This window comes from Mandrillus leucophaeus, unplaced genomic scaffold (genome assembly GCF_000951045.1).
Source record: "Mandrillus leucophaeus isolate KB7577 unplaced genomic scaffold, Mleu.le_1.0 Scaffold370, whole genome shotgun sequence".
NCBI classification, from domain to species: Eukaryota; Metazoa; Chordata; class Mammalia; order Primates; family Cercopithecidae; genus Mandrillus; species Mandrillus leucophaeus.
The window spans coordinates 1408405-1435443 of NW_012103921.1; the positions used below are offsets into that span (position 1 = coordinate 1408405).

The 27039-nt window shown below is 37.3% G+C and overlaps 1 protein-coding gene across 1 annotated transcript in view; it reads left to right on the plus strand.

Moving 5' to 3' along the window:
- Positions 1 to 27039, plus strand: part of EIF4G3 (eukaryotic translation initiation factor 4 gamma, 3) — a 297458-nt gene that overhangs the window by 95942 nt on the left and 174477 nt on the right. The window contains exons 3-8 of the mRNA XM_011990137.1: positions 193 to 288; positions 1688 to 1801; positions 5359 to 5391; positions 20478 to 20498; positions 21386 to 21565; positions 22173 to 22287. Of these exons, the coding sequence (XP_011845527.1) occupies positions 259 to 288; positions 1688 to 1801; positions 5359 to 5391; positions 20478 to 20498; positions 21386 to 21565; positions 22173 to 22287 (493 nt within the window). The 5' untranslated portion in view covers positions 193 to 258. The remainder of the gene's footprint in view (positions 1 to 192; positions 289 to 1687; positions 1802 to 5358; positions 5392 to 20477; positions 20499 to 21385; positions 21566 to 22172; positions 22288 to 27039) is intronic.

The following is a 27039-nucleotide window of genomic DNA, read 5'->3' on the forward strand; positions in this document are numbered from 1 at the left end:
AAGGAAAAAAAAAAAAAGGAACTGCACTTGATTTTGAGTTACTGGATATTGTGATAAAGTTAAATTGTTAAAAAGTAGAACTGTAAACCACATTAATAACCACTTCTATAAACTTTTATAAAACATCTTGAACTTGAATTGCCATGCCATCTTTTTTCAAAATATTATGTTGTTCTTGCCATTCTTTGACAGACGCCTTATCCCTCTGGACAGAATGCAGGTCCAACCACGCTGGTATACCCTCAAGCCCCTCAGACAATGAATTCACAACCTCAAACCCGTTCTCCGGTAAGTAAGCAGAAGCTTGTAGCAAATTACATTCTCTACCTGTGTTTGTGTGTGTAGTGGCTTGGGTTTCTTTGCCAAATATTTTTACTGGATTTTGGAAGTTTCTTCCAAAGATGATTTATTATTACGACTACTACTATTATTTGTTAGCTTTGTATTTTCAGACCTTACCTGTAGCAATAATTAAATTTATTGAGAAAAAGAAGAGGTGGAGCTTTTAGCCCCCCACCCCCTTTTAATACTTTTCTATAGCATGATTTTTAAGTCTGGTTGCATTCAAGTTTACTTTATTTTAGCTGATAATTTTTGTTAGTTGTACTGTTCAAAATTCAGGTAAGAATAAAGTACAATGATTTTAGGAGTAAATTGAATTTCACTAATTAAATTCTCAAATCCCAGTGGTTTGAGGAAGCAGGACTTTTCAATCAGTGTTATTAGGTCTGTTCTCACCATTTGACGGTGTGGGTATGTGCATGACATATACCAGTGAGTGTATTCATTTATTCAAATGGTAAATAAATTGTGATACAAATGTAAATGCTATCATCCTCTTTTTTCATCCTTTACATGAATTGCAGTAAGTACTGCCAAGACTGAGAATTTACACAAGGTTCATCCTTTGTTTCACAAAAGTATACAGTGGCTTCAGCTCTCCATTCCTTAGAACATCGTTTCCTGCCCTGCATGATTAACTTTGGCTAGAAGGTGCTTCTGTAACATCTCACATTGTGTATCTCACATCCCTCTTTGTACCTCAGCTCTGTATATTCTTCAGAATACAGGAATTTCTTTTTGTTCTCTGCCCCTGCTTTTTTGCCTGGAGTGCAGGAATACCTCATTGCATTAGCTCCTATTCATTTCGTTTTATGCATGAATTTATAATTGTTTAAATGTACCAAAGACTTACTCAAAGAACTAGGAGAGCATAGTCTGCACCAAAATGTAATCTCTTTCTTATCCTTTTTCTATTTTCCTTTTCCCTGTTGCCCTGTTCTCCAACAGCTGTTCTTAGATCCTGGTTCTCCCCAGTGGGTGGAGGAACCATTCTAAAGAGGTGGGACTTTGGTCCTAGTTGCCTGTTTGCTTGTCTCTTTTTTTGCTGAAATAGTCAATAAGATGTCTGATACAGGTTTTGTTATGAGAGTGGTTCAGGGATGTGTACACTTGACTACTTGGGTCTGAGATCTCACCAGATCAATTTAGGTAGGCCCTGGTTCTAATAATTAAACATGGAACATTATGGTAAGCTCCTATTGCAAAGAATTCTTTGGCCCTCTTTCTCTATGCCCCCACCCCTCTTTTCTGATTATCAAAAAAGAAAATGAATTAAATTTACATGGTTAGAACTGGCGCAGAACCTGACTGAAGAGCTGCATCTCTAAACCAGTTTTTTTGACAGCCCAGCAGAACAGTGCCAATACATTGCACAGACAACTGGAAGAGGAGGAAGGTTTTGGAACAGACTCCCGTTTACAGGTCCTTGGCTGGAAGAGGCTGGATAAAATACTGCATTGTAAGCAATATAACAAACTGTACTTCTTGCAGGCAGTGGTGCCTCTGGCACTTAATATTTTTGACCACATCCATTTATTGGCTGATGAACAGAAATGCATTGATTGCTTCCTCTCTGAAAGTTCAACCTAGCATGGCAGTTTCTGCCAGGCATAGTGGGGAAAAGAATAACAAATTGGGTGGGTGTTCTCTATTGGGAATTAGTCAGGAAGAATTTGGGGGTTTAGATTTTTCTTTATTTTAAACTTGAAGTGAGATATCCCTTTCAGATAAATTTGAATTTAAAAGATAAATATCAAGGCTTCTTTTTACTCCCTTTCAATTTTATAATTGAATATTAAGGAGGAAATTGTCTGTAGTTGTCAGCCATTTTTCTGTGGTCATAAACTCTTCAGATACTATTCTCTATACAGTTTTTGCCATCTGCTCTGCTAGTGACCATTACCCACCCCATTACTAAAAACCACACACATAACATTCCATTACATACCCTAAAACAAGTGCAAGACTAGCAGACTCCAGACTACTCTTGCTTCTTGTTTTAGGTTTGATTTTCTTTATTTTGTTATGGGTTTTTTGTTGTTGTTGCCGTTGTGTTTTTTGTTTTGTTTTGTTTTGTTTTTTTGGCGCTGGGAGGGTGAAGTTGGGGTCTGAAATTTGGCACGATTGCATTTTCTGTTTACATCCCAAGTTGTCATAGTCTAGTCTCATCCATCTCATAGCTGTCCCAACTGGTGAGGAGAGGTAAGCTGTTACATTAAGGAAGGGCCTCTTCCTGTGGCTTTGTAGAGCAGCTAAAGCTTACTCCATTCTATTTCTGCATTAATAGGCCATTGGCAATTGCACAGTTTTAGGCTTTTCTGTTCTTCCCTGGACAGCTGCCTTTGCAATCCAACTGGCTTCAAATGGCCTCCCTCCCTCCTTCAGGTTATCTTTGTGCCTGTCTTTCTACTTGATGCTTAGAATCTTAGTTAAATTCATAATATGGAAAGAAAATCTTTTTTAAAAGTAATAAAAACACTGATAAGCTATCTGTTCCATTTTCTCGTTTTACTGGAACTTTTAAACAGTGTTAGTTGTTGTTGTTGTTGTTGTTGTTGTTGTTTTTAATAGCCTGTCTAAAGTAGTGAAGCTATTAAATACTTAATTTGGAGAGGGAGACAGTTTGGCTTTTGTAGTAACTCTAACCATTGGTTATTTTTATAATTTGTGGTATTGTGTCAAAATTATATCAGTGTTATGTTGGCCATGCTCAGTTACCAACTGTGCATTGAAGGGGTGAGTAAGTAGGTGGGTGGCATTAACATTGGATGCAAGTTCACAGAAGGCCGCTTTCCTTTATATCTACAGTCCTCACCATCTTAAAGACCCTTCTTTAACAAAAAGGAAAGAAAAAAGAAAGAAAAATTTCTATTTTTAACATGAGCCAGCAGCGACTACAGTTTGTTCTGTTGCTTACAGCTACCCATAGGATTAAGACTATTGTCATTTCAAATGAAAAACTCAATAGCCAATGGTGACTAGTGCAAAATAGACTAGGGTACTTTCCTAGGGCACTTTCTACTAACTTAAGTTGGGATTTTCTTTCTTGCTTTTGTTTTTATATATGTGTAATTTTATAAGATACTCTTCTTGTTCATAGAAAGTTCTCTTTTGACTGGAACATTCAAACTGTACAAAGTTTAGCTTTTATTTTAGAGCCTTGAAAATGGGACATTTTCTGTGGAACAGTGATAAGACAGGTACTGCCATACTCAGGTTAATTTTGTAACATGGCCCCTCTCTTCCAGTTTCTTCAAAAGTGTCAGGAAGAAACATTTCATGCTCCACTCCCGACTTTCATACCACATGCCTGGTATTGCCTATTCTTGTCCATAGTAGAAGTATGATGTTTTCTTCTCCTAATTGGAAAACTGAAAATGTAAGACCTCGGTTTCTTTGAAGAGAAAATTTTCTGCAAGAACTGTAGCTGCCAGTTATCATCATTCTGAAAAGCTGTATTATATTGATTAGCCAAATATGATGGCTGACCTAACATAACCCAACCTTATAGGTCATTAATGTACTTTTCATTACTTGAACAACAGGTGACATTTTAGCTTCTGAGGTGAATTCTTGACAGAGATGTTTTCAGCTGTCTCCTACATTGTGGCCGTGTGTTCTACTGTAATTTGTTGAAATTTTAAAATATGAACTAATGGTAGTTGGGGAACTAATTCCAAATGTTTTGCAAATCAGTATTGCACATAACTTAAATGCTGATCATGAGAGATTGTTTCTTAATCGTCAATCTAATTCATCTGTAGTGTTAAGCTGACAGAAGGAAGTCTCTATAGAGGAAATAAGACAGCCAAAGACATATATTTTAGCTCCTTAAATATATTAGATAAAAACCCTGTATATGGTTTACATTAAACACTGCTTTCTAAATATTTTCTTTTACTATTGAAGAGGATGGTTAACATTACAATAGCTAATGTATTAGTATCCAGAATATGGCTCTACATACCCCAATATTTTTGTCTGTTCCTTTCAATTAAAATGTATTCAAACCCAAATTTGGCCGGGTGAATTATTTGATCCTAGAGGTTTAGCAGTTAAAATTCACATAGGTGAAAAAACTTTTTCTTTTATTCTAAGTTAGTGGAAGGGTTGGAATATATATTAGCCACTTTCAAGTACTCAGTGATTTAGCTGAGGAATTACATTTCTTTATGTAATTTCTTATGTAGTAAGTGCTTTATTCTTAAATAACAATAGGTACATATACACAGTGCTTTGCTGTTGTCTATAGTAATTAAGAGATTTGACTTATTTACTCTTTTTTCTTCTCAAGCCTATAAGAATACCACTTGGATTAATCATGTTAGAGACTGATGTTCTTTACTAGCTGTTTGCCTTGACATGCCTTGTATTAAACTATACTAGTTAACTGCATTTAAACTTAAGTGTGTGTGTGTGTGTGTGTGTGTGTGTGTAAAGTCATAAAAAATTTTTCTTTAACTCTTAAGAAATTAAGGTATTGAAACTTCCATTTCATGGATAAGATATCCCATTTAACTTAAGAAAATTTGCAATTAATCCTTTTACATTTTTTACTTCCTGCTGGACTTTGTAATTATCTCCTGGTTAGGTCTTGTAATGTAAAAACTTTCTCATTTCCTCCAGCTGTATCAGTTACATACAGCATACTTGATTTTCACGTTTGTCTTAATATAACCACTTAATTTTTCAAACTTTCTTTTGCCTTATTTTAGGGTTGTTGTTTTTTAAAAAAATAGTCCTATTAGAGAGTACCTTACATGCCTAACAGCATAGCCTGTTTCTCTCCCAGCTGATAAATGACAAACTGTTCTGATAGTGGTGTTAACCTGTTGAACCTTAGTACCTGTCTGTCACTGTCCTGCAGCAAAGCTTTGACTGTTTTGTGTGTTGTTTTTTATTTCCCCGCTGTGGGTTTTTTTCTTTTGGCATATTGTGTGAAATTTTGGTTTTTGTTGTGGTGTTTCTGACTCTTTGTGCCTTTCCTTTTGTGTTTGTTTTCCCTCCTTTTCTCAGTTTGCAGCGGGGCCTCGACCTCCCCATCATCAGGTACTGTACCCTTGCCCCTTCACTATCACCCTTAACTAATAGGTGGGGGCTTTAGTAGCTGCTGACTCTTAGAATGCTGCCATCCCATAGAACTACTCAAATTACTCATTTCAAGAGTAGCTTTTATCTGATCTAATTCAACTTTCTTTGTCCTTCATTAATCTCACTGCATTTTGTTATTAACAAATCCGTTTGCCTCTGTTTATGGCACATTTAAAAAATGCTACGTTCTTTTTTCTTGCCAAACAAAGATTGTTTTTAAATTTTACAATTTTGAAAAATTGAGATATTAAGTGTTTATAGATTTTGTGGATATTTGTAGTAAGTTAAATTTAACTGAATGAAGCAGGCAGCATTCTATGGGTTTTCTGTTAACATTCTGATATAACCTGTATTGATGTGTATAAAATAGCATTAGTATTTCTAAAACTACTTAAACTCAGTTACTAACTTAGATCTAGTAATAAATTGATTAAAAATAGTGTACATCCATTTGCTGGATAGAATTATTTTTATACTTAGGACACAGAGAAAATAGATACCTTAATTAATTTAAATAACTTTATCCTATTGGTTTTCTAAATGAAATAATTGTATAAAGCAAAATTTCAAAAGTATGTATGTGAACACTGTCATTTAGTAGGAATCTGTTTAGAGGTGGCAAGACAGAAAGACTCTCAGGGTTCTCCCTCCAACCCCCAATAGCTTTTTATGAGGTATTCTGAAACATTTTCTTCTGCTGAAAGAGCTTCGGTTTAGAATCTGTTCATATTACAAGCTTTACTATTTAACCAGCTGGTTAGGCAAATCTTTTTCTGCATCTTTGTTTCCTCCTATGTAAAATGGAGTTAATATCTCTGCCATAGAAATAGTGTAAGCATTTGACACAAAACAAGCAGTCAGTAAGTGGTAGCTGTCTTTAATATGATTGTTATGGAACAAAGTATGGTTGGATAAAGTAAATACTACCAGTATTTGCCTGTGTTATCATATTTAGAATTCTTATTACTGAGTTAGTGGATATTGTTTAGTTGAAGGCTTCCATTGTCTTGAGTGATTTAATACCTGACTCTATTTCTCAAAATGTAGTCCTTCCAATCTGGAGACTGTAAAGGCAAAGCAAATCTGAGTTATTAAAGGTACTTTGCAGGAGGATGGGTACATGAGGTGAATGGCTATTGTTTGGGTTTCATAATGAAATAAAACCTTGGGGTATTTTTTTTTTTAATTCAGAGATAGTGTTGTAAAGTATTAATACTTTAAGATGGACTTTGCCATCAGCTAGACCTAGGTTTGATTCTTCCATATTATAACCGAGGGTTCTTGGATAAATCATTTACTGCTCTCCACCTTAGTTTTCTCACCTGTAAAATGGAGACAGTAATACCATGTTGAAACTATTATGGGCGGGGCACAGTGGCTCACGCCTGTAATCCCAGCACTTTGGGAGGCCGAGGCGGGTGGATCATGAGGTCAGGAGATTGAGACCATCCTTGCTAACACGGTGAAACCCCCTCTCCACTAAAAATACAAAAAATTAGCCGGGCGTGGTGGCGAGCGCCTGTAGTCCCAGCTACTCAGGAGGCTGAGGCAGGAGAATGGCATGAACCCGGGAGGCGGAGCTTGCAGTGAGCTGAGACCGCGCCACTGCACTCTAGCCTGGGTGACAGAGTGAGACTCCGTCTCAAAAAAAGGAAACTATTATGAAAAGTAAATGAGATAATGAAAATAAAATGATTATCAGGGTGTTTGGCACATAGTAACTAGGACATATGATTAATATTATGACTACTAATAATAAAAATACTAGTTTCTTGTGTGAAAGAGTGTTTATAATTTTATTTAAAAATTTAGTCCAGGGCCATAGAGGCATGGCTTAAATTTTAATCCAGGGACAAGGCAAATACTCCTAAAAGAGAGAGACATTGGGGATCTTTGCTCAAGAAGCAGAGTGAAAAGAAACTATTTGTGAAATAACTGCAAAAGGAATTAGGGCGAAAATGTTTTCTGAGCTCCTTTATGTAAGGCACCTGTTAATTTCTTTGTTCACATGCTTGTGTTTTTCAAACCTTGGTTTATTTCGTAAGTCATTTCAGATAGCTTAAGGTAAACTATAAGTAGAAGGAATTAACATTACCATTGGCCACAGTTATTTTGTTGGATTTTCTACTCTGTAGATTGATGGAATGATGAGTGAATTCTGAAACAAAAACAATATTGCTTAATAGGCCAGGTATGGTTGCTCACGCCTGTAATCCCAACACCTTGGGAGGCTGAGGTGGGTGAATCACTTGAGGTCAGGAGTTCAAGACCAGCCTGGCCAACATGGTGAAACCCCGTCTGTACTAAAAATGCAAAAATTAGCCGGGCATGGTGGCAGGCACCTGTAATCCCAGTTACTTGGGAGGCTGAGGCAGGAGATCACTTGAACCTGGGAGGCGGAGGTTGCAGTGAGCCAAGATCATACCTGCACTCCAGCCTGGGCGACAGAGCGAGACTCCATCTCAAAACACAAAAACAAACAAACAAAAAAGATCCAGATTACTAAATAGCCTGGGCATTTCTTATTAAGACTAGTAACTCTTTTAAAGACTGTTGATCAAAAAATTTAGGTTCTTAATGAAAATAGCACAAACTTTAAGGTTGTGTTTCTGCTACTTGTGTTCGATAATAGTGGTTCTAAAATTAGGATACTGTATTTAAGCATTTGTAATGAGCCTTGGGAAATTCTGTTTTCTAAGAACACTTTTTTATGAGCTTTAAAGTTATGTGGTACTTTTTGTCTTTCTTTAATTCCAACAATTGGGGAAAATGTTCAGAAATCTCTGTGAGAAAGGATTGATTTCAGCCCACATTTTCGTGTGCAGTATGACTCAGTAAAGAGCAGATTAGTCGTTTAGCTGTATGATAATTCTCATGAATTTATGGCTAGTTTTGATTATTTTAAAAATAGAAGTATAGGCCAGATACGGTATTTGATGCCTGCAGTCCCAGCACTTTGGGAGGCTGAGGCAGGTGGATCACTTGAGCCCAGGAGTTAGAGATCAGCCTCAGTAACATGGTGATACCTCATCTCTACAAAACAAAAATATAAATACAGAAATTAGTTGGGCGTGGTGGTGCATGCCTGTAGTCCCAGCTACTCTGGGAGGCTGAGGTAGGAGAATCATCTGAGCCCACGTGGTCAAGGTTGCAGTGAGGTGTGATTGTGCCACTGTACTCTAGCCTGGGTGAAAGAGTGAGACCTTGTCTCAAAAGGAAAAAAAATATTATAAATGTTTATTATATTATTTACTTATTACCAAGAAAAATAATTATTGTTTAACAATAGTTCTTGGAGGTGAGTTCCTAAGATGCAGCATAAACCCAGAGGAATGATTTTTAATTCAGAAAATTCAGGTAGCTGGCACTTTTTTCTTTGTTATCCTTTTTTTCCTTGAACACCAGTTAAATTCTTTTCATGATATCACAGATAATTGAATAAGGGTGTCTGTACCCTTGCCTCAGGCAGCAACAGTAATTACCTTGAATAGAGGAGGAGAAAGACATGGGGTTGAAAGTGGCATAGCTGAGCAGAGCTAACTGAACCGGCATTATGTATGGTATAGCATCCACAGGAGATGTGGGGTCAGTTTAGTTTGTTTCACTACAGAATAGGTATTGGCATGTGAGTGGGATAAGGAGTTATCAAAACTGCCCTATATAATACAATTAATTTAGTATCCTTTGGGCTCTAAATGCCAGTAGAATTTCCCTAGTGACAATTAGAAAACAAAGCAAAACAAAACAAAAACACCACTGTACATTTCCATGAAAGTGACAGCATTTCCCATTTGAGAATCGCTTACTGAATCTGTATTTCACAGTATCTTCTCTTCAAATCTAAAGTCAGGTAGCACCTAAACCCTGAAAGATTTACAGAGGAGTTGCTCATAATACAAAACAAGACATAGAGACTTGCATAATGAAATGCAAGCTGTTGGAGGAAACAAACATTGAGTGGTATACAGAGAATATGCTTTTAAAGGGAAAACCCTCATGTTCTGGGATATTTTGGATTTGACATGCTTAAGACTTAAAGTGGAATTGAAGGCACAAATGATTTTTTCGTCTGTGGTAATTTGCTTTGGCCAGTGAATAGATTTCTTTTTTGTCCTTTATTGCATTATTCATCAGTGGCTACCTTTCTGATCATTTTACATGCTTTCATGCTTTGATCTCAATTTATTTTTTGAAGGAATTTGTTGTTGGATGATGTTTTTAATGATTGTTGTTTCTAAACTCCAATAGCAAATATAGTAATTTTTTGTTGATTCTTAGTAAAAATTGCAAAGTATGTTCTACAGCTGTTGCAAAAAACTATGTAATTATTTAGGTAGGCTTTTTGGAATTAATTGCTTGTAAAAAGAAAACATCACCCAGTTTAGTAATCTAGAATTTAAATATTTTTTTCTGTATAAGATAGAGTTAACCTGAATTCAAGTAAACAAAAAATAACAAGATTTTAAATGATAAACGTTTTCTTTGTTCTTAATGAAATCAAGAAACTGCTTTGAGTGTATTTTTTGGAACCTCTTTTATTTAGAAGGTCTTGTAACTCTGTTTGGAGGGCTAGAGCTCTTTTTGAGTCCACACAAATCAAATGCACCATGCTGCAGTTAGGATTATTTCAGCCCCATCGCCTTCCTAATATTACTATTAGTTTTTGTCTTTTGTGGAGATTCTTCAGATTGTTGAGGATGTGCTATTCTTTTGGCATTTTATAAACTGAAGAGCTTTTAGAATTACAGTTTTCTTCAAAGATAAAACGAGAAATGCTAAGTCATTTTATATGCAAAACACTCTTGGCTTTAGAAATATGTCAACTATTTTTGTACTGATGCTTGAAAATCCCAAGGTAATTAGAAACTGAAAGAACAGAAAGTACACACAGAATTATAGCAAGTCACTTGGTATAATTTGGATTCTGGCTTGTGTTGTTTAAGTATTTGGTCATTAAAATCTGTGTAGTTCTGGTTTAAAGTTACTTAGGTTCCTGTCCTTATTTTACTTTTGGGTTTCACAATAGAGATTAAGTGTTGGTTATATACTATGACTAAGTAGTCTTTTCATTATGGAAAAGATCAGGGAAATGGTATTTTAAAGTGTTCATAGGACAAAACACTGTAGTTTTTTGATACATGATTTTAGTTCACATACTTTTCACAAACGCTGAAAAATATGCTGTATTCAAAGCAGTAGAATTTAGCATAAACAAATAATGAGCTTCATAAAACCAGCATATGCTAGCAGCAGCAGCAGGAGGAGGAGTATGTGCCATCAAGAAATGTCTTACTTGGTGGCAAGCATTGAAATTGTGCATGTTTTCCTGTTGTGGTTTGGTTCTTTTTGTGAAAAAAGAAACTTTTGAAAAGAACAGCTGATTTATGTAGATTTCTTTTTCATTGTGATCCCTAAAGGTTTCTTTACTGAAAGTTTGTGGTGTTATATTCCTAGACGAGATATATTTGTTTTACTATAGGCAATTTATTAGGTTTGGAAAGTAAAATAAATGAAGGCTTGGGCTTGCCTCTGGGACCAGACCTGGTGCAACAGAATTAAATTGATATGAATAACAAGCCATCTCAAGCATCTATACAGCCTTAAACCTCTTAAATTATGATCTTATGAACTATTTGTTTTTTGGAGCTTGATACAAGTGAGGGGTAGCTTTAAAACTGGTATCTCATTCACAAGGAGTTGTATAGTAGCAGCATAAATAGTGAAGAAAATATATATTGGGAGTCAGTAAAACTGGGATTCAGTTTCAGCTTCACTGCAAATTATCTTTGGGTGTCAGGTTTCTCATCTTCAAAATGGGAAAAATATGCTCATAAATGATATAAGATTGAGATGATTTATAATAACTGTACCTATTTCCTATGGGTGTTGTGAGGATAAAGTACCTGCCTATCACAGTGTCTGAAATGTAGTAAGTCCTTGGTGTCAGTTTCCTTTAGCAGTGAGACCGCCTGCCTTTCCCCCTTTTCCCCAGCTATTTTTTAGCATGAATGAAGTATTTTATAATGATGCTCATTTCCAAGACTCTCCCTTATGATCTGACAGAACACCTCCTGTTCCTGACATAAACCTCTAGGGTAGCACTGTGTAATAGAGTTTCTATGATGATGAAAATGTTCTGTACTTGTGCTTTTCACTGCTGTAGCTGTACTAGCTATACATGGCTATTGAGCACTTTAAATGTGGCTAATGCAGCTAAATAACTGAATTTTTTTTTTTTTTTTGGGAGACAGAGCCTCACTCTGTCACCTAGGCTGGAGTGCAGTGGCAGGATCTCAGCTCTCTGCAACCTCCACCTCCCAGGTTCAAGTGATTTTTGTGCCTTGGCCACCTCAGTAGCTGGAAATACAGGTGTGAGCTACCACGCCCTACTAATTTTTGTATTTTTTGTAGAGGCAGGATTTTGCCATGTTGGCCAGGCTGATCTTGAGCTCCTGACCTCAAGCGATCCACCCACCTTAGCCTCCCAAAGTGCTGGGATTAAAGGCGTGAGCCACCGTGCTTGACCCAGAACTGAATTTTTGATATAAGTAGTCAAGTATGACTTGTGGCTACTGTATTGAACAACTTAGCTCTAGGGCTTACATATCCCGATTCTTAGTGAAACCTAAATTATATAATATTGACCACATGCAGGGAAATATAGAAAAAATTTGGAATGGAATAATCTTTGTTATAAATTATCATGGATCAACAGATTATCAAATTGACACCTGAGTCAAATTCCATTATGTGGACTCTTTAAAGCTTGTCCCTTTATAACTTGCCAGCAAATCATATCACTGTTCTTCAAGAGTACTTTAGACTTTTAAAAGATACTCACCAAGGAAATTCCTAATTGCAGATGTTAGTTTTTAATCTTATAGTAGGCTAAACTGTATACTGCATAACACTAGAGATTTCAGAAGCATATTTTGTATTGCTTTGCAAGTTAGTAAATATAGGCATGCCTCGGCGATATTGCTGACTTGTTTTCAGACCACGACAATCAAGCAAATACTACAATAAAGTAAGTCACGTGAATTTTTTGGTTTCCCAGTGTATGTATGTTATGTTTCCACTATGCTGTAGTCTGCTAACTGAACAGTAGAATTATGTGTAAGAAAATGATGTACATATAGTAATTAAATACTTTCTGTTTTTTTGAGACAGAGTCTTGCTCAGTTGCCCAGGCTGGAGTACAGTGGTATGATCTCAGCTCATTGCAACCTCTGCCTCCTGGGTTCAAGCAATTCTGCCTCAGCCTCCCAAGTAGCTGGGATTACAGGCGCGTGCTGCTACGCTGGCTAATTTTTGTATTTCTGGTAGAGACGGGGTTTCACCATGTTGGCCAGGCTGGTCTTGAACTCCTGACCTCATGATCTGCCCACCTTGGCCTCCTAAAGTGCTAGGATTACAGGTGTGTGCCACCACGCCTGGCCGGTAATTAAATACTTTCTGGCTAAAAAATGCTAATGATTATCTGAGTCTTCAGTGAGTTGTAATCTTTTTGCTGGTGAAGCGTCTTCAGTGTAGGTGGGTGCTTACTGATCAGGGTAGTGGTTGCTGAGGATTGAGGTGGCTGTGGCAATTTCTTGATATAAAACAAAGTTTGCCACATTGATGGACTCTTTTTTTTTTTTTTTTTTTTTTTTAATTTATTTGTTTTTGAGATGGAGTCTTGCTGTGTCACCCAGGCTGGAGTGCAGTGGCATAATCTCTGCTCACTGCAACCTCCACCTCCTGGGTTCAAGTGATTCTCCTGCATCAGCCCCCTGAGTAGCTGGGACTATAGGCACATGCCACCATATCCGGCTAATTTTTTGTGTTTTTAGTAGAGCTGAGGTTTCACCCTATTGGCTAGACTGCTCTCAAACTCCTGACCGCAAGTGATCTGCCCACATTGGCCTCCCAAAGTGCTGGGATTACAGGCGTGAGCTACTGCACCCAGCCAATGGACTCTTATTTTCATGAAAGATTTCTCTGCAACATGTGATGCTGTTTAACAGCATTTTACGCAGAGTAGAACTTATTTTATCATTGGAATCAATCTCAAACTCTGCTGCTGCTTTATCACCTAGGTTTATGTAATATTCTAAATCTTTTATTGTCCTTTCAACAGTGTTCACAGCTCCTTACAGGAGTAGATTCCATCTCAGGAAATCACTTTGTTTTTGCTCCTCCATATGAAACCAGTCCTCATTTGTTCAAGTTTTATCATGAGATTGTCATGATAAAGTCAGTCACATCTTCGGGCTCTACTTTTTTTTTTTCTTTTTTTTTTTTTGAGATGGCGTTTCGCTCTTGTTGTCCAGGCTGCAGTGCAGTGGCGCCTTCTCGGCTCACTGCAACCTCCACCTCCCAGGTTCAAGTGATTCTCCTGGCTCACCCTCCCAAGTAGCTAGGATTACAGACATTCGCCACCATGCCCAGCTAATTTTTTGCATTTTTAGTAGAGATGGGGTTTCACCATATTGGGCAGGCTGGTCTCAAACTCCTGACCTCAGGTGATCCACCCGCCTCGACTTCCCGAAGTGTTGGAATTACAGGCGTGAGCCACTGCTCCCGGCCCAGGTGCTACTTCTAATTCTAGTTCTCTTGCTATTTCCACTATATCAGCACTTACTTCTTCCACTGAAGTCTTGAATACTTCGTAGTCATCCATGAGTATTGGAATCAGCTTCTTCCAAATGCTTGTTAATGTTGATATTTTGGCCTTCTCCCATGAATCACAAATGTTTTTTCCTTTCCCTTCCTTTCCCTTCCCTTCCCTGCCCTGCCCTGCCCTGCCCTGCCCTGCCCTGCCCTGCCCTGCCCTTTCCTTCCCTGCCCTGCTCTGCCCTACCCTACCCTACGCTACCCTACCCTACGTCAGCCTCCTAAGTAGCTGGGACTCCAGTCGTACACCACTGCATCCAGGAATGTTATTAATGGCATCAGCAATGGTGAATCCTTTCCAGGAAGTTTTTAATGTAGTTTGCCCAGAACCATCAGAGAAATCAGTATGTATGGCAGCTGTAGCCTTACAAAATATACTTCTTAAATAATAAGACTTGAAAATCAAAACAAATCCTTGATCCATAGGCTGCAGAGTAGATGTGTTAGCAGGCATGAAAGCAACATTTATCTCTGTATACATCTCCCTCAGAGCTCTTGGGTGACTAGGTGTTTTCCCAGCAAGCAGTAATATTTTGAAAGGAATCTAAGCTCTCTACAATGGCCTTAAAATAGCCAGTAACCCATGCTGCCAACAGATGTGCTATCATTCTGGCTTTGTTGTTTTATTTATAGGGCATAGTCTGAGTAGATTTAGCATATTTCTTAAGGGCCCTAGGATTTTCCAGATAGTAAATAAGTACTGGCTTCAAATTAAAGTCACCAACTATATTAGCACCTAAAAGTCGAGTCAGCCTGTTGAAGCTTTGAAGCTTTGATGCTAGGCATTGACTTCTCACTAGCTATGAAAGTCCTAGTTATAGAGAAGTCAATGCATGACATCTTGTTTCAATAGATGGCTGTTTCATCTACACTTCATGTGTAGGCACTTTCATCAGTTATCTTGGCTGGATCTTCTGGATAACTTGAAGCAGTTTCTCCATAAGCACTTGCTGCTTCACCTTGCACTTTTATGTTATGGAGACAGCTGCTTTCATTAAACCTCATGAGCTAACCTTTGCTAGCTTCAAACTTTTCTTCTGTGGCTTTCTTACCTCTCAGCCTTCATAGAATTGAAATGAGAGTTAGGAGTTTGCTTTGGATTACATTTTGGCTTAAGGGAATGTTGTGGCTGGTTTGATCTTCTGTCCAAACTGCTCTCACTTTCTCCATAACAGCAATAAGGCTGTTTTGCTTTCTTATCATTTGTGTGTTCACTGGAGAGTAGCACTTTAAATTTCCTCCAAGAACTTATTCTTTGCATTTACAACTTGGCTTTTGAAGTAGCTTTCAGCCTATTTCAGCTTTTAACATGCTTTCCTCACTAAGTTTAGTCATTTATAGTTTTTATTTAAAGTGAGAAATGTGGCACAAGACCACATAGAGGCCACTGTTCAGTTATTAATTTCGATATAATGGCCTAACTTCAATATTATTGTGTCTGCTGAATAGGAAGGTCTAAGGAGAGGAGAAAGATGGGAGTGGCAGGGGACAATAGACATAGGTGGAGCAGTTAGAACACACACGACTGTCTTAAGTTTACTATCTTCTATGGGTGCAGTTCATGGTGCTCCCAGTTACAGTGATAACATAAAAGGTCAGTGATCACACATCACCATAACAGATACAATAATAATTTAAAAAATTGAAATATTGCAGAGAATTTCTGTTATATAATTTATTAGGTGTTTTTGTCTTTTTGTGCTTTTACTGAGCAAAGTCATGAAAAATGATATTTCATAATTACCAGCACGTTCAAACACCATTTGTTAGACATTTTTGATGAGGAAGCTTTGGGTAGTGATATGAATTATTGCATCTTTAGAAGGATTTTTCGAGAGGAAACATTTTTTCTTCTGGCTTCTAGAGTGTTTCTGGGAAAGTAAGCAATTATAAGTATACTAAATCCAGCCTCTGTTTTAAAAGTATCCTATCTTGTTGGATCTGCCCAAAATACTACCTCAAATGAGAGTTTTCACCTTCCTCTGCCATCCTCCTGGCGTGTTAATAAATCCTTGAAAGATGAAAGAATTAAAACAGATTGAAATGAAGTTTAGGAGGTGAATTTTATGTTGTGCATGCATGGCTCTCTTTTCTCTGCCTAGCTCTTTGCAGCATTTTTATCAGTTACTTGGATAAGTGACATTTATGTCAGGTTTTCTAATGATTATGTAGTTTGACATTGTCATGCAATTGGTACAGTCTGAAACGATGGGTTGTTTAGCCAGATAAGTTTTCAAAGTTACCAACTACAAAATCCTCTATATGAGCTTCAAAACACAATTGTAAGAGTACACACTGAAGTGAAGAACATGGCTTATTTAGCCAGGTTATGTATAAAGAGGATTTAAATGCTTTAAATGAGTGTCAGTACCAATCAGTAGTAAAATATGGTTGACAAAAGTGCTCCTGTGGTTCTTGGTTTCATTAATGGAATTGGAGCTGGCAGGAATCAGAGAGGTATATTGCCCTTTCACTCAGGAACAAATTTTTTTTGGTGAGTGCCAAGTACATTCTGGGCAGACCCCACCTCGTTACCTTTGTGTTGGAACAAGATTGAAAGAAAAGATCAAGCTGGTTTGGGAATTAGAAATCTTGGTTGGAGAGACAGGATGCTAGGAGAGGGTTATGATTGGCTTGAAACAAAAAATAGTGGTGTGAAAATTGGCAGTAATGGCCCAGGCACGGTGGCTCATGCCTTTATAATCCCAGCACTTTGGGAGGCCAAGGTGGATGAAATTGGCAGTAATGGCAATGTTCACATGACTTAGTGGTCTGTCACTTACGGGGAAGGATTAGACTTCTTTGTGGTTTTAGGAAGGGACGTGAGACAAGTGGATAGGTGATACAGGGAGAAAAATTGGGGGTCAGTAGAAGGAAGAGTTTTACAGTGTTAGAACTCCATTTAATTTTGAAAAGAATTTGTATCTTAAGTTGCTAAAGTTTCATATCCCCAGTGGTATATTGTAAAAGATATTCAGACTTTAAGTGGATGGTGAGACTAAATGGCTCCTTCCATTCAGGAGAGTTTGACTCTTAATGATTGTTCATCACTCAGCTGAGAAGGAAAGAAATTTGAAGGATTGCAAGCAGTTTGGAAAAGCCCATGTATATATTCCTTTTAATAACCTGTGGTTTATTGCTATGCTTGCCCAACTGAGAATCTGAATTTCTTGCATTACTATTAAATTTAATTATGCATTTGTAATTGAATGGTTCGGGAGGAGTACAAAAAGGAGTTTTTTTTTTTTTTTTTTTTTTTTTTTTTTTTGCATTTCTAGTTACTACGGCTTTTCTAGAATCTCTCCTGGTGCGCGTGTGTGTGTGTGTGTAAGTGATCCGTACTTTTACATGGAAAACACAAGCTCCAGATGGACTGTTGTTCTAAAAAGTATTAATGCAGTGAAGTTGAGCAAAAGTAAGTCTGTAACATGGTATGCCAAGGATATGCTTTTCGCACATGAACAAGTTGCAGTCACTTTTTGGGAGACAGAGAATTAGAGTTGTGTAGGTAGAAGAAATTTGTTTTCTTGAATGATAAGCATGTATTTTGTGAAGTAACTTGATGGAAAATTTTTCTTACTAGGAATCAGTTATGGTTGAGGGACATGCCACCCATTAGTGTAGTTGGATAAAGGTCGTGCCACATCCCTTCAGCATTTGTAAAGAAAAGATTTCTGCTGGTTTGTTTAAAAATATGGGGGTATTCCATTTCATGAGAGGTAGTATGTGTAACAGTTAAAAGTACATGTCTATAACCTGACTGTGTTTTAGTTACAGATGGCGGGGGACTTTCAGCGAGTTATTTAATCTCCCTGTTCCTCAGTTTTTACATGTATCTTACGACCTGTTAATAATAGTACTTGCCTTCAAGGTCATTTGTGAGCATGAGTTAATATATATATGTTGACCGGGCATGGTAGCTCACACCTGCAATCCCAGCACTTTGGGAGGCCAAGGCGGGCAGATCACGAGGTCAGGAGATCGAGACCATCTTGGCTAACACGGTGAAACCCTGTCTGTACTAAAAAGACAAAAATTTAGCTGGGCGTCGTGGCGGGCGCCTGTAGTCCCAGCTACTCAAGAGGTTGAGGCAGGAGAATCACTTGAACCTGGGAGGTGGAGGTTGCAGTGAGCCGACATCATGCCACTGCACTTCAGCCTGGCGACAGAGCAAGATTCTGTCTCAAAAAAAAAAAAAAGTATGTATATATATGTGTGTGTGTGTGTATATGTGTGTATATATATGTAAAATGCTTAGGTTGGTGCTTTATAAATACATTTCTCTTTAGCTTCAAATCTGAATTCTTAGTGTATAAAAATTAGTATATTGGCCGGGCACAGTGGCTCATGCTTGTAATCCCAGCACTTTGGTGGAGGCCAGGGTGGGTGGATCAGAAGGTCAGGTATTCCAGACCAGCCTAGCCAATATGGTAAAACCCCGTCTGTACTAAAAATACAAAAATTAACCAGGCATGGTGGCAGGCGCCTATAGTCCCAGCTAGTCAGGAGGCTGAGGCAGGAGAATCGCTTGAACCCAGGATGTGGAGGTTGCAGTGAGCCAAGATCATGCCCCTGCACTCCAGTCTAGGCGGGAGAGTAAGACTCCATCTCCAAAAAACAAACAAACAAACAAAAAAACCAAAAAAAATTATTATATCAATATAACCACATATTTAATGGCTTTTTGGTTCAGCTATGTATTAATATTAGGAATATTATTAGAAACACTTTTTACTTGAAAGTCACTGAGGAAAATAGTTTCATACTGTTCAGAAACCTTGAATAAGATGTAACCTCAGTTATTCTGGACCGGCTAGTTAAAAGTTTCATCAGAACAACTGGAAAATAGGGTAAGAAAAGATTTCACATACAGACTGTTAAAATTTTTGGAAAACATTGCCCGTATCTATTTTTCTTACTCTGCATAAGTTAATGGATTAGTTTTCTTTCTCCTCTCCTTACCAACCCCGTAACACCCTATTTATTCTGTCAACATAGAGTATTTTAATATTATTTCATGATAATGTTACCATAATAGATGATCACCTGTGTTCATTTGATATGCCCTTTATCTTGGCTGGGCTGCCCTCTACAGTTGATTTCAAAGGATCTTTCAGTATGAAGATTTTACCCTCTGCCTGTGTTATTTAGTGATGCCCAATAAGTTGAACAGATAATGAGTGTTCTCTGCTTGAGGCTTGTATCATTTTTGTGGCTCCTGATATTAGCTACATTATAAAAATACTTAAGTTTGTTCCTGAAATGGTGTTCACAGATCACATGCATTGATGCATAATAGATTCTCTCTGCTTCGTAATTAGGAGAAATGCAGTCCAGTATTGGGAGGTTTACTGCTTTATTGTTCCTGCCAAAAAAAAAAAATGTTGTCACCAAAACTGTGTCAGTGGAGATAACTAGAAGATGGTTCCTGTAGTTGTAGTGCAGCCCAGGTTCCTATGTTACCAACTTTGCCTCCTGTGCTTTCTTTTCATCTCCATCACCTACTCTCTGTGGCCTGCCCCTTTGGTTTCCCCCATTTATTCCATTCTCCTGCTATACTTTTCTGGCTGTTGTTTTTCTGTGACTTAATTTCTTTAGGGCCTTCTTTGCCCTGGGATATGAAGGCTGAATGGGGATGAGCCTTGGACACTAGATCCCAGTTCTTCCTTTTGAGCACAAGATGAAGTTACTTATACCATCTCTGGGTAGCTTGATGCCTAAGAGTAGGACAGAATAGACCAGAGTGGGCCCAAAGGTCGAAGCTTGGCTTTATTTGGACTGATAGCAACAAATATTTTGCTGCTTTATTTATTTTGGTGCAAGACCATATTTTAAGATTGTTATTATAGTTCTCCATTTTAGAGCTATAAGTGCCCTCTTATGTACCTGATTAGTTAAAAAGAGCGAGCAAGTCTCTGTCATGAAGAGTCTAATATATATTGAAAAGTTTATTTCTTAGGACTTTTACAAAAATAACAAATGACACAGATGGCGAGTAGATCATAGAGATGCTAGACAATGCCAGATCATGAAATGGGTGCTAATGAGATCCAAGAGTAGGAACCAGTAATCACACAACTATACTTGTGCCACCAAGCAGACATTTCCTTGCACACTGCTGTAACTTGTGGCTATTAATAATAGTCGAGGATTTTTGCCACTGGATTTCAGTTAAATGTGACTTGATTCTTTGATTCTATGTGTGATTAAATTCTCAAGTGAAGAACTGTCATTTTGATTTTCTAGTCTTCTTTCTTCTCCTATTATTACTAAATAGAAAGATACTTTTGTTGAGCTGCATGCTATGTCCTGTCCCTTCCAACTGATCTGTAAGCTTTTCCATTGGCTTTCTTTCTGTTTCCTGCTGCTTTCTTGCTTCATATTTGAAGGGAGGATTCAGACCTATCCAGGTAACAAACTACTGGTTCTGCATGGCCTCTTTATAACTCAGTCTGCTTACTATTATTACATTGAGATTGATTGCTAATGAATGGATACATTCACATTAGAAATTTACTATTGGTATATTGTTTCAAGGCTTTTAAGCCTGCAGTGAAAATTATAAATAACTACAGATACTGGTTGCCATTTTGAGAAATTTGAACTCTACTCATTCTAGTCCATTCTTAGGCCTATCTAGATTGTCCACTTTTATTATAAACTATTTTAGAAGGCTCAGTTTAGTATAGGATTGTGCCACCTTTTGGAGAGGAAAAAAACTGCTTAGTTCAGCATGTGACAACCCTACAGATGGTTTAATTTAGCTTGACCCTGATGGACTGGGTAAATATTTTATGATCAAAGAGATTCCTTCTTGTTCTAAGTATTTTATAAATTACTTGAGCAGCCGTCTTTTAGGAGACTACTTTTAATTTTTAATGAGTTGGTAATGAACCAACTCTTTATCAGAGTCAGTTCTTTTATATAATAGAGAAATATCAGCTACCCCTTTTGTTATACTTTATTATACATGTATGTGTATATATATACAGTATGTGTATATACATATATGTATGCATCTATACATATGTATATATACAGTCAGGTCGAAACTATCCTACTGTTTTGAAATATGTGATAATACTGATAAGAGCTCGCCCTCGTATGGTGTATTTTTGGAAATCCAGCAATAGGTAATTTATTCTTTTTATGCATATTGTATTTGTAATTCAAGTTGACCAGATTTTTATTAGTGAAGAAAAGGAGACAGTAAAATTTATATATTCCCCTTTGTAAAAAAAAAAAAAAGAAAAAAAAAGAAAGAAAAAAAAAATTTTTTTTTTTCTCCCCTTCCCAGTTTTTCCAGAGGCCTCAAATACAGCCTCCTAGAGCTACCATCCCGAACAGCAGTCCATCCATTCGTCCTGGTGCACAGACACCCACTGCAGTGTACCAGGCTAATCAGCACATCATGATGGTTAACCATCTGCCCATGCCGTACCCAGTGCCCCAGGGGCCTCAGTACTGTATACCACAGGTAAAGTATCTTTGAGGCCTAGGTGGTCCAGCAGTAGAGTGGGAATTAACCCAGATTCTCATCAGAGGGAGCTGGGAGGATGAATTATGGCATTAGTTTTTGGTGACATGTGAACTGTTTTGTTGGTTACAAATTAGCCCTTTTGTGATTTTTTCATTATGCTGTGTGAAGATATTTCTACATCTATTTACTTAAATTTTTAAAAAATGACAGAGAAATTGTTTTTATCTACTTGCTTTCTCCCTTCCACTCACCACAACCAACTGCTCTAAAATGGGCTCAGTGATTATGCTGTTCCTGAAATCCTTTAATGTCATTGAAAAGTTATCAGCCTGAGATTATTTTACAGTGAGCTGATGTCTGCCTGTGTGCTGATATGTTGTATGGCTTTACTAAGCTGCACCTTTCTCGTCATTCTCATTGTATCTTGATGGCAAGCAAGCATTTTGAATGTGTTTGACCCAATGGCTTTACCTCATTTAAATGATTCTCTTACACAGAGAACTTTACTTTCTGTAGTAAGCTACTTTCTTCTTCTTATTATTTTATTATGGTTTTTGGTCCCAGAGACTGTATTATTTATATGTTCATACTTTCTCTTTTCTAGTACCGTCATAGTGGCCCTCCTTATGTTGGGCCCCCACAACAATATCCAGTTCAACCACCGGGGCCAGGTCCTTTTTATCCTGGACCAGGACCTGGGGACTTCCCCAATGCTTATGGTAAGTAGCAAAAGTCAAGACATTTCTGCCAGTTTTTTGTGTTTATTTGATTTTGTTGCTTGGTGGGTCAGTTTATACAATGAGGTTTAGTGGTAAGAAGGATTTTTAAATAACATGCTGCTAACAGTTCTTTCTTGAAAGCTACTTTTTTTTTTCCCCTCCCCAGAAATGGGAGTCTCATTATGTTAGGCTGGTCTTCAACTCCTGGGTTCAAGCACTCATCCTGCCTTAGCTTCCCAAGTAGCTGGAACTACAGGCACATGCCAGTCTGCCCAGCTTTAAAAGTAGTTTCTTGGCTGGGCGCGGTGGTTTATGCCTGTAATTCCAGCACTTTGGGAGGCCAAGGTGGGCTTGGAGATTGAGACCATCCTGGCTAACACGGTGAAACCCCATCTCTACTAAAAATACAAAAAATTAGCCGGGCGTGGTGGCAGGCACCTGTAGTCCCAGCTACTCGGGAGGCTGAGGCAGGAGAATGGCGTGAACCCAGGAGGCAGAGCTTGCAGTGAGCTGAGATCGCGCCACTGCACTCCAGCCTAGGTGGCAGAGTGAGACTCCGTCTCAAAAAAAAAAAAAAAAAGAAAAGGTACTTTTTAGATGGTGGCTTACAAGAAAAGTATTATAGAAATATATTTAGTTAATGACACCTTCTTTACAAGCTGATAATTCTACTGGAAAGAATCATGTTTCAGAGTTCTGACATCTTCCACCAGTTCACTGTTACCTAGATTTTTACTGGAGTTTTGCCAATGGCATGAATATACCTTATCTTCCTTTCACAATTTCTTTTTCTCCAAATATTTCCCACCACTTTCCACCTTAAAGATTTTGTTAATGTATTTCTTACTAGAATGCAATTTCCATGAAAGTAGAGATTTTTGTTTTGTTCACTGCTATATCCCCAGCCCCTAGAACAGTGACTGGCAGGCACATGGAGAATATACATGCCATAACTGAATATAACTCAGTGAACCTGTGGTTCTCTGCAAAATTGTGGTAAGATCTATGGCATGGGGGAGGTTTTGGGTATTAGTTCCAATGAAAATGCCTTGAAAAATTAAAAGTGTTTTTTATTTAGAGAGAGCTGGGTTGCCAAGATTATATTTGGCATATGCGCCAATGCTGAACTAAAAATGATAAAAATTACTTACTTCATTTAACAAATTTTTACTGCGTATTACATTTCTTTTATTCCATGGAAGGTGAATAATAAGGGATAAAATTAGTAGATAGTAGAAAAATTAAATTTTGAGGTTCAGTAAGTATTGATCTGTTATATTACCAACAAAGCAAAAACGTATTAAATAATCTTAATGTAACATGGTAACTTATCCATTAACCAGTTTCCTAAAATTGGGATTGTCTCAGTTAAGATTACAGCAGAATTGATTTGATTCAAGTAGTCCAAGAAGGTTTTTCTTCAGTTTTGAGGTGAAATAGGCAAAGCAACCAAATGTTCCACGGCTTTACTTCTTTTAGAGAAGGGAAAAGCTTTCTGTTACCTTGGTTGATAATTGTCTTGGGAAACTGCTATTTCAAAGTGATATGCAGTAGTCTTCACTTATCCTCAGGGAATACATTCCAAGACCTCCAATGGATGTCTGAAATCTGAGATAGTACGCTATATATACCATGGGTTTTTTTGTTTTGTTTTGTTTTTAATCTGATAAAAGGGCTGCTAAGTGACTAATTGGCATATAGCATATACAGCATGGATACACTGGATAAAGGGATGATTCACATCCCTGGTGACATGAAGCAGGACAGTGCAAGATTTTATCATGCTATTCAGAATGGCTTGCAATTTAAATCTTATGAATTGTTAATTTCTGGAATCTTTTGTTTTAATATTTTCAGACCATGATTGACTGCAGGTAACTGAAAGTGCAGATAAGGGATTAATACTGCATTTTATATAACCTTACTAAATGGCTCAAATATGTTTATTTAACTCAGCTTTATTAAGTTGTATCATGACTATGAAATTTGATATTTTCAGAACAGTAATGTGTTACATATATGTGAGTTTTAAAGTTACACTATATATGTATATATCACCCAATTTTCGACCGCATATTGCAAGTGCTGTTGAATATTCCTTGTGTAATCCTTGGGCTTACCTTTGTCACCATTTTTATGTAATTTTAGTGCCTTTATTCTAGGTCCTTATTCTGAAAACTTAAATCCAAGTAATAATTTTTAAGAGTAACAATGGGCCGGGCGCGGTGGCTCACGCCTGTAATCCCAGCACTTTGGGAGGCCAAGGCGGGCGAATCACAAGGTCAGGAGATCGAGACCACAGTGAAACCCCGTCTCTACTAAAAATACAAAAAATTAGCCGGGCGTGGTGGCAGGCGCCTGTAGTCCCAGCTACTCAGGAGGCTGAGGCAGGAGAATGGCGTGAACCTAGGAGGTGGAGGTTGCAGTGAGTCGCCACTGCACTCCAGCCTGGGTGACAGAGCGAGACTCTGTCTCCAAAAAAAAAAAAACAAAAAACGGATTGTTACTATCTACAAGTTTTTAATAGAAAATGGATTATTATTCAGCATAAACATGCTAAAATGGACAGTATCTCCCTTTAATTTCTGTGTTGCAAAGGGAATACAATTAGTCTTCTAATTTACAAAATCATTTTTAAAGATGTCTTACTGAATTGTAACCTGCTTTTTACTTAGCGATTATGCAAATCACTTTACTCAGAAAATGTCATCATTAAATTTCCTGCTGTAAGTCTGTGCCAGCCCTCTTTATTGCTGTTAATACTGTTGTATAATATGTATAGAGACAGTAATGATGAGTTTACTGGTAGGGACATAATGTGCAGATTTGAATATACAATATTATAACATTTTGACTTTATTTCTATTAGATATATACCATTTTTATTCATTTTTATGAAAAAGTAGTATATTGAGGTATAATTGTATCTCAGATATTACTGATGTCTGTTCCCTTTCATAGATATGCTTTCTTCCCCAGTAAATTCTCATGCAGATCCAGTAGACATCAAGTGGTCAGTTTATCATGTAGATTAAAATATTAGTTTCTCTAGTTTTCTTAATATTAGAAAAACAATTTTAAAATATTTCATTATGAAAGAAAGTAAATTAATGATAAAAATTTACATAAGCTGGGCATAGTGGCTCACGCCTGTAATCCCAGCACTTTGGGAGGCCAAGGTAGGTGGATCACGAGGTCAGGAGTTTGAGATCAGCCTGGCCAACATGATGAAACCCTGTCTCTACTTAAAATACAAAAATTAGCTGGTTGTGGTAGCGGACACCTGTAGTCCCAGCTACTTCGGAGGCCGAGGCAGAAGAATTGCTTGAACCCAGGAAGCGGAGGTTGCAGTGAGCGGAGATCATGCCACTGCACTCCAGCCTGGGTGACAGAGTGAGACTCTGTTTAAAAAAAAAAAAAAAATTAAATAATTTAGAGTGCATAAAGTTGAAATAGCCAGTTTCTCTCCCTTCCCACCCTTTAAAGAAATAACATTTAACAGTTTGATATGTATTTTTTTCATTTATATTTAACAAGTTTGTTAAACTAAAATCGACACAGAATATTAATAGTAGTCTAAATAATAGAACTTCCTGCTTATTTTTTTCCTCTCATACTATATTCATAGGCATCTTTCTATTTCATTATCTATAGAACTTCTCTCATTTCTTTTCAAAGCTACATAATATTCTCTTTTTGGAATGAATCATAATTTATGATACATAATTTTTTGCACTTTAGTAGAGATGGTGTTTCACCATGTACCAAGGCTGGTCTCGAACTCCTGAGCTCAGGCATTTCGCCTGCCTTGGCCTCCCAAAGTGCTAGGATTACAGGCATGAGCCACTGTGCCTGGCCATGTTTATTATTGTTTCTGTGGAAAATTCAAGGTTTTCAACTTTTCTTAGAAGACAGGCAGTGTGCTAATTACTTTGTGGAATACAGGTATTAAGATACTCTTCCTGCCATTCAGTTTCTTATAGTAAGTCTGTTACATATTGTGCTTAGGTTCAAACAATGAGAAGAAATCTAAATATTGACTGCACCATTGGTTTCACATCATAGACAAGTAAAATGAATTAAAAGTAGAGTAAAATAAAGTAGAAGACACACATGACTATTAAATTTATAATTTTGCCAAGAAGACCTTTAAAGAAAACTGCCATTTACTGCCAGTATCATTTCACATTTTAACAACAAAAGTGTAGGACTGAAATAATCAAATGGGAGCAGTCCTTTATACAAATTTTAAGTTGTTAAACCTCTGTGTGTTTGTATTTCATGATTGTTACTGTATTTATTTTGCAATATGTCACTGACACTTTTTATATATACTGAGGTTTGGGAAACTGATTTAGAACTGGAATCAGTAAACTTTTTTTTTCAGTAAAGGGCTAGACAGTAATAATTCAGGTTTTGCAGGCTGTGTGGTCTCTGTTGCAGCTGTTCAGCTGTGCCACTGTGATGTAAAATCAGCCATAGACAGTTGATAAACTACTGTATGTGGGTATCTTCCAATAAAACTTTATTTAAAAAAAAAAATAATGGTGGGCTTGATTTGGCTCTTAGACTGTAGTTGACAGATCCTTGATATAGGCAAATGTACTTCATTCCATGCATAAGAAATCTGAGGTCCAGAGATGTTAATTAACTTACCTAATTAATAAATGATATGCAAAAATGACTCACATTCCTAGTAGAATAAAAATGTTTTTAAATGTTTCTGACTAGCTTATTATAAATATTATATAT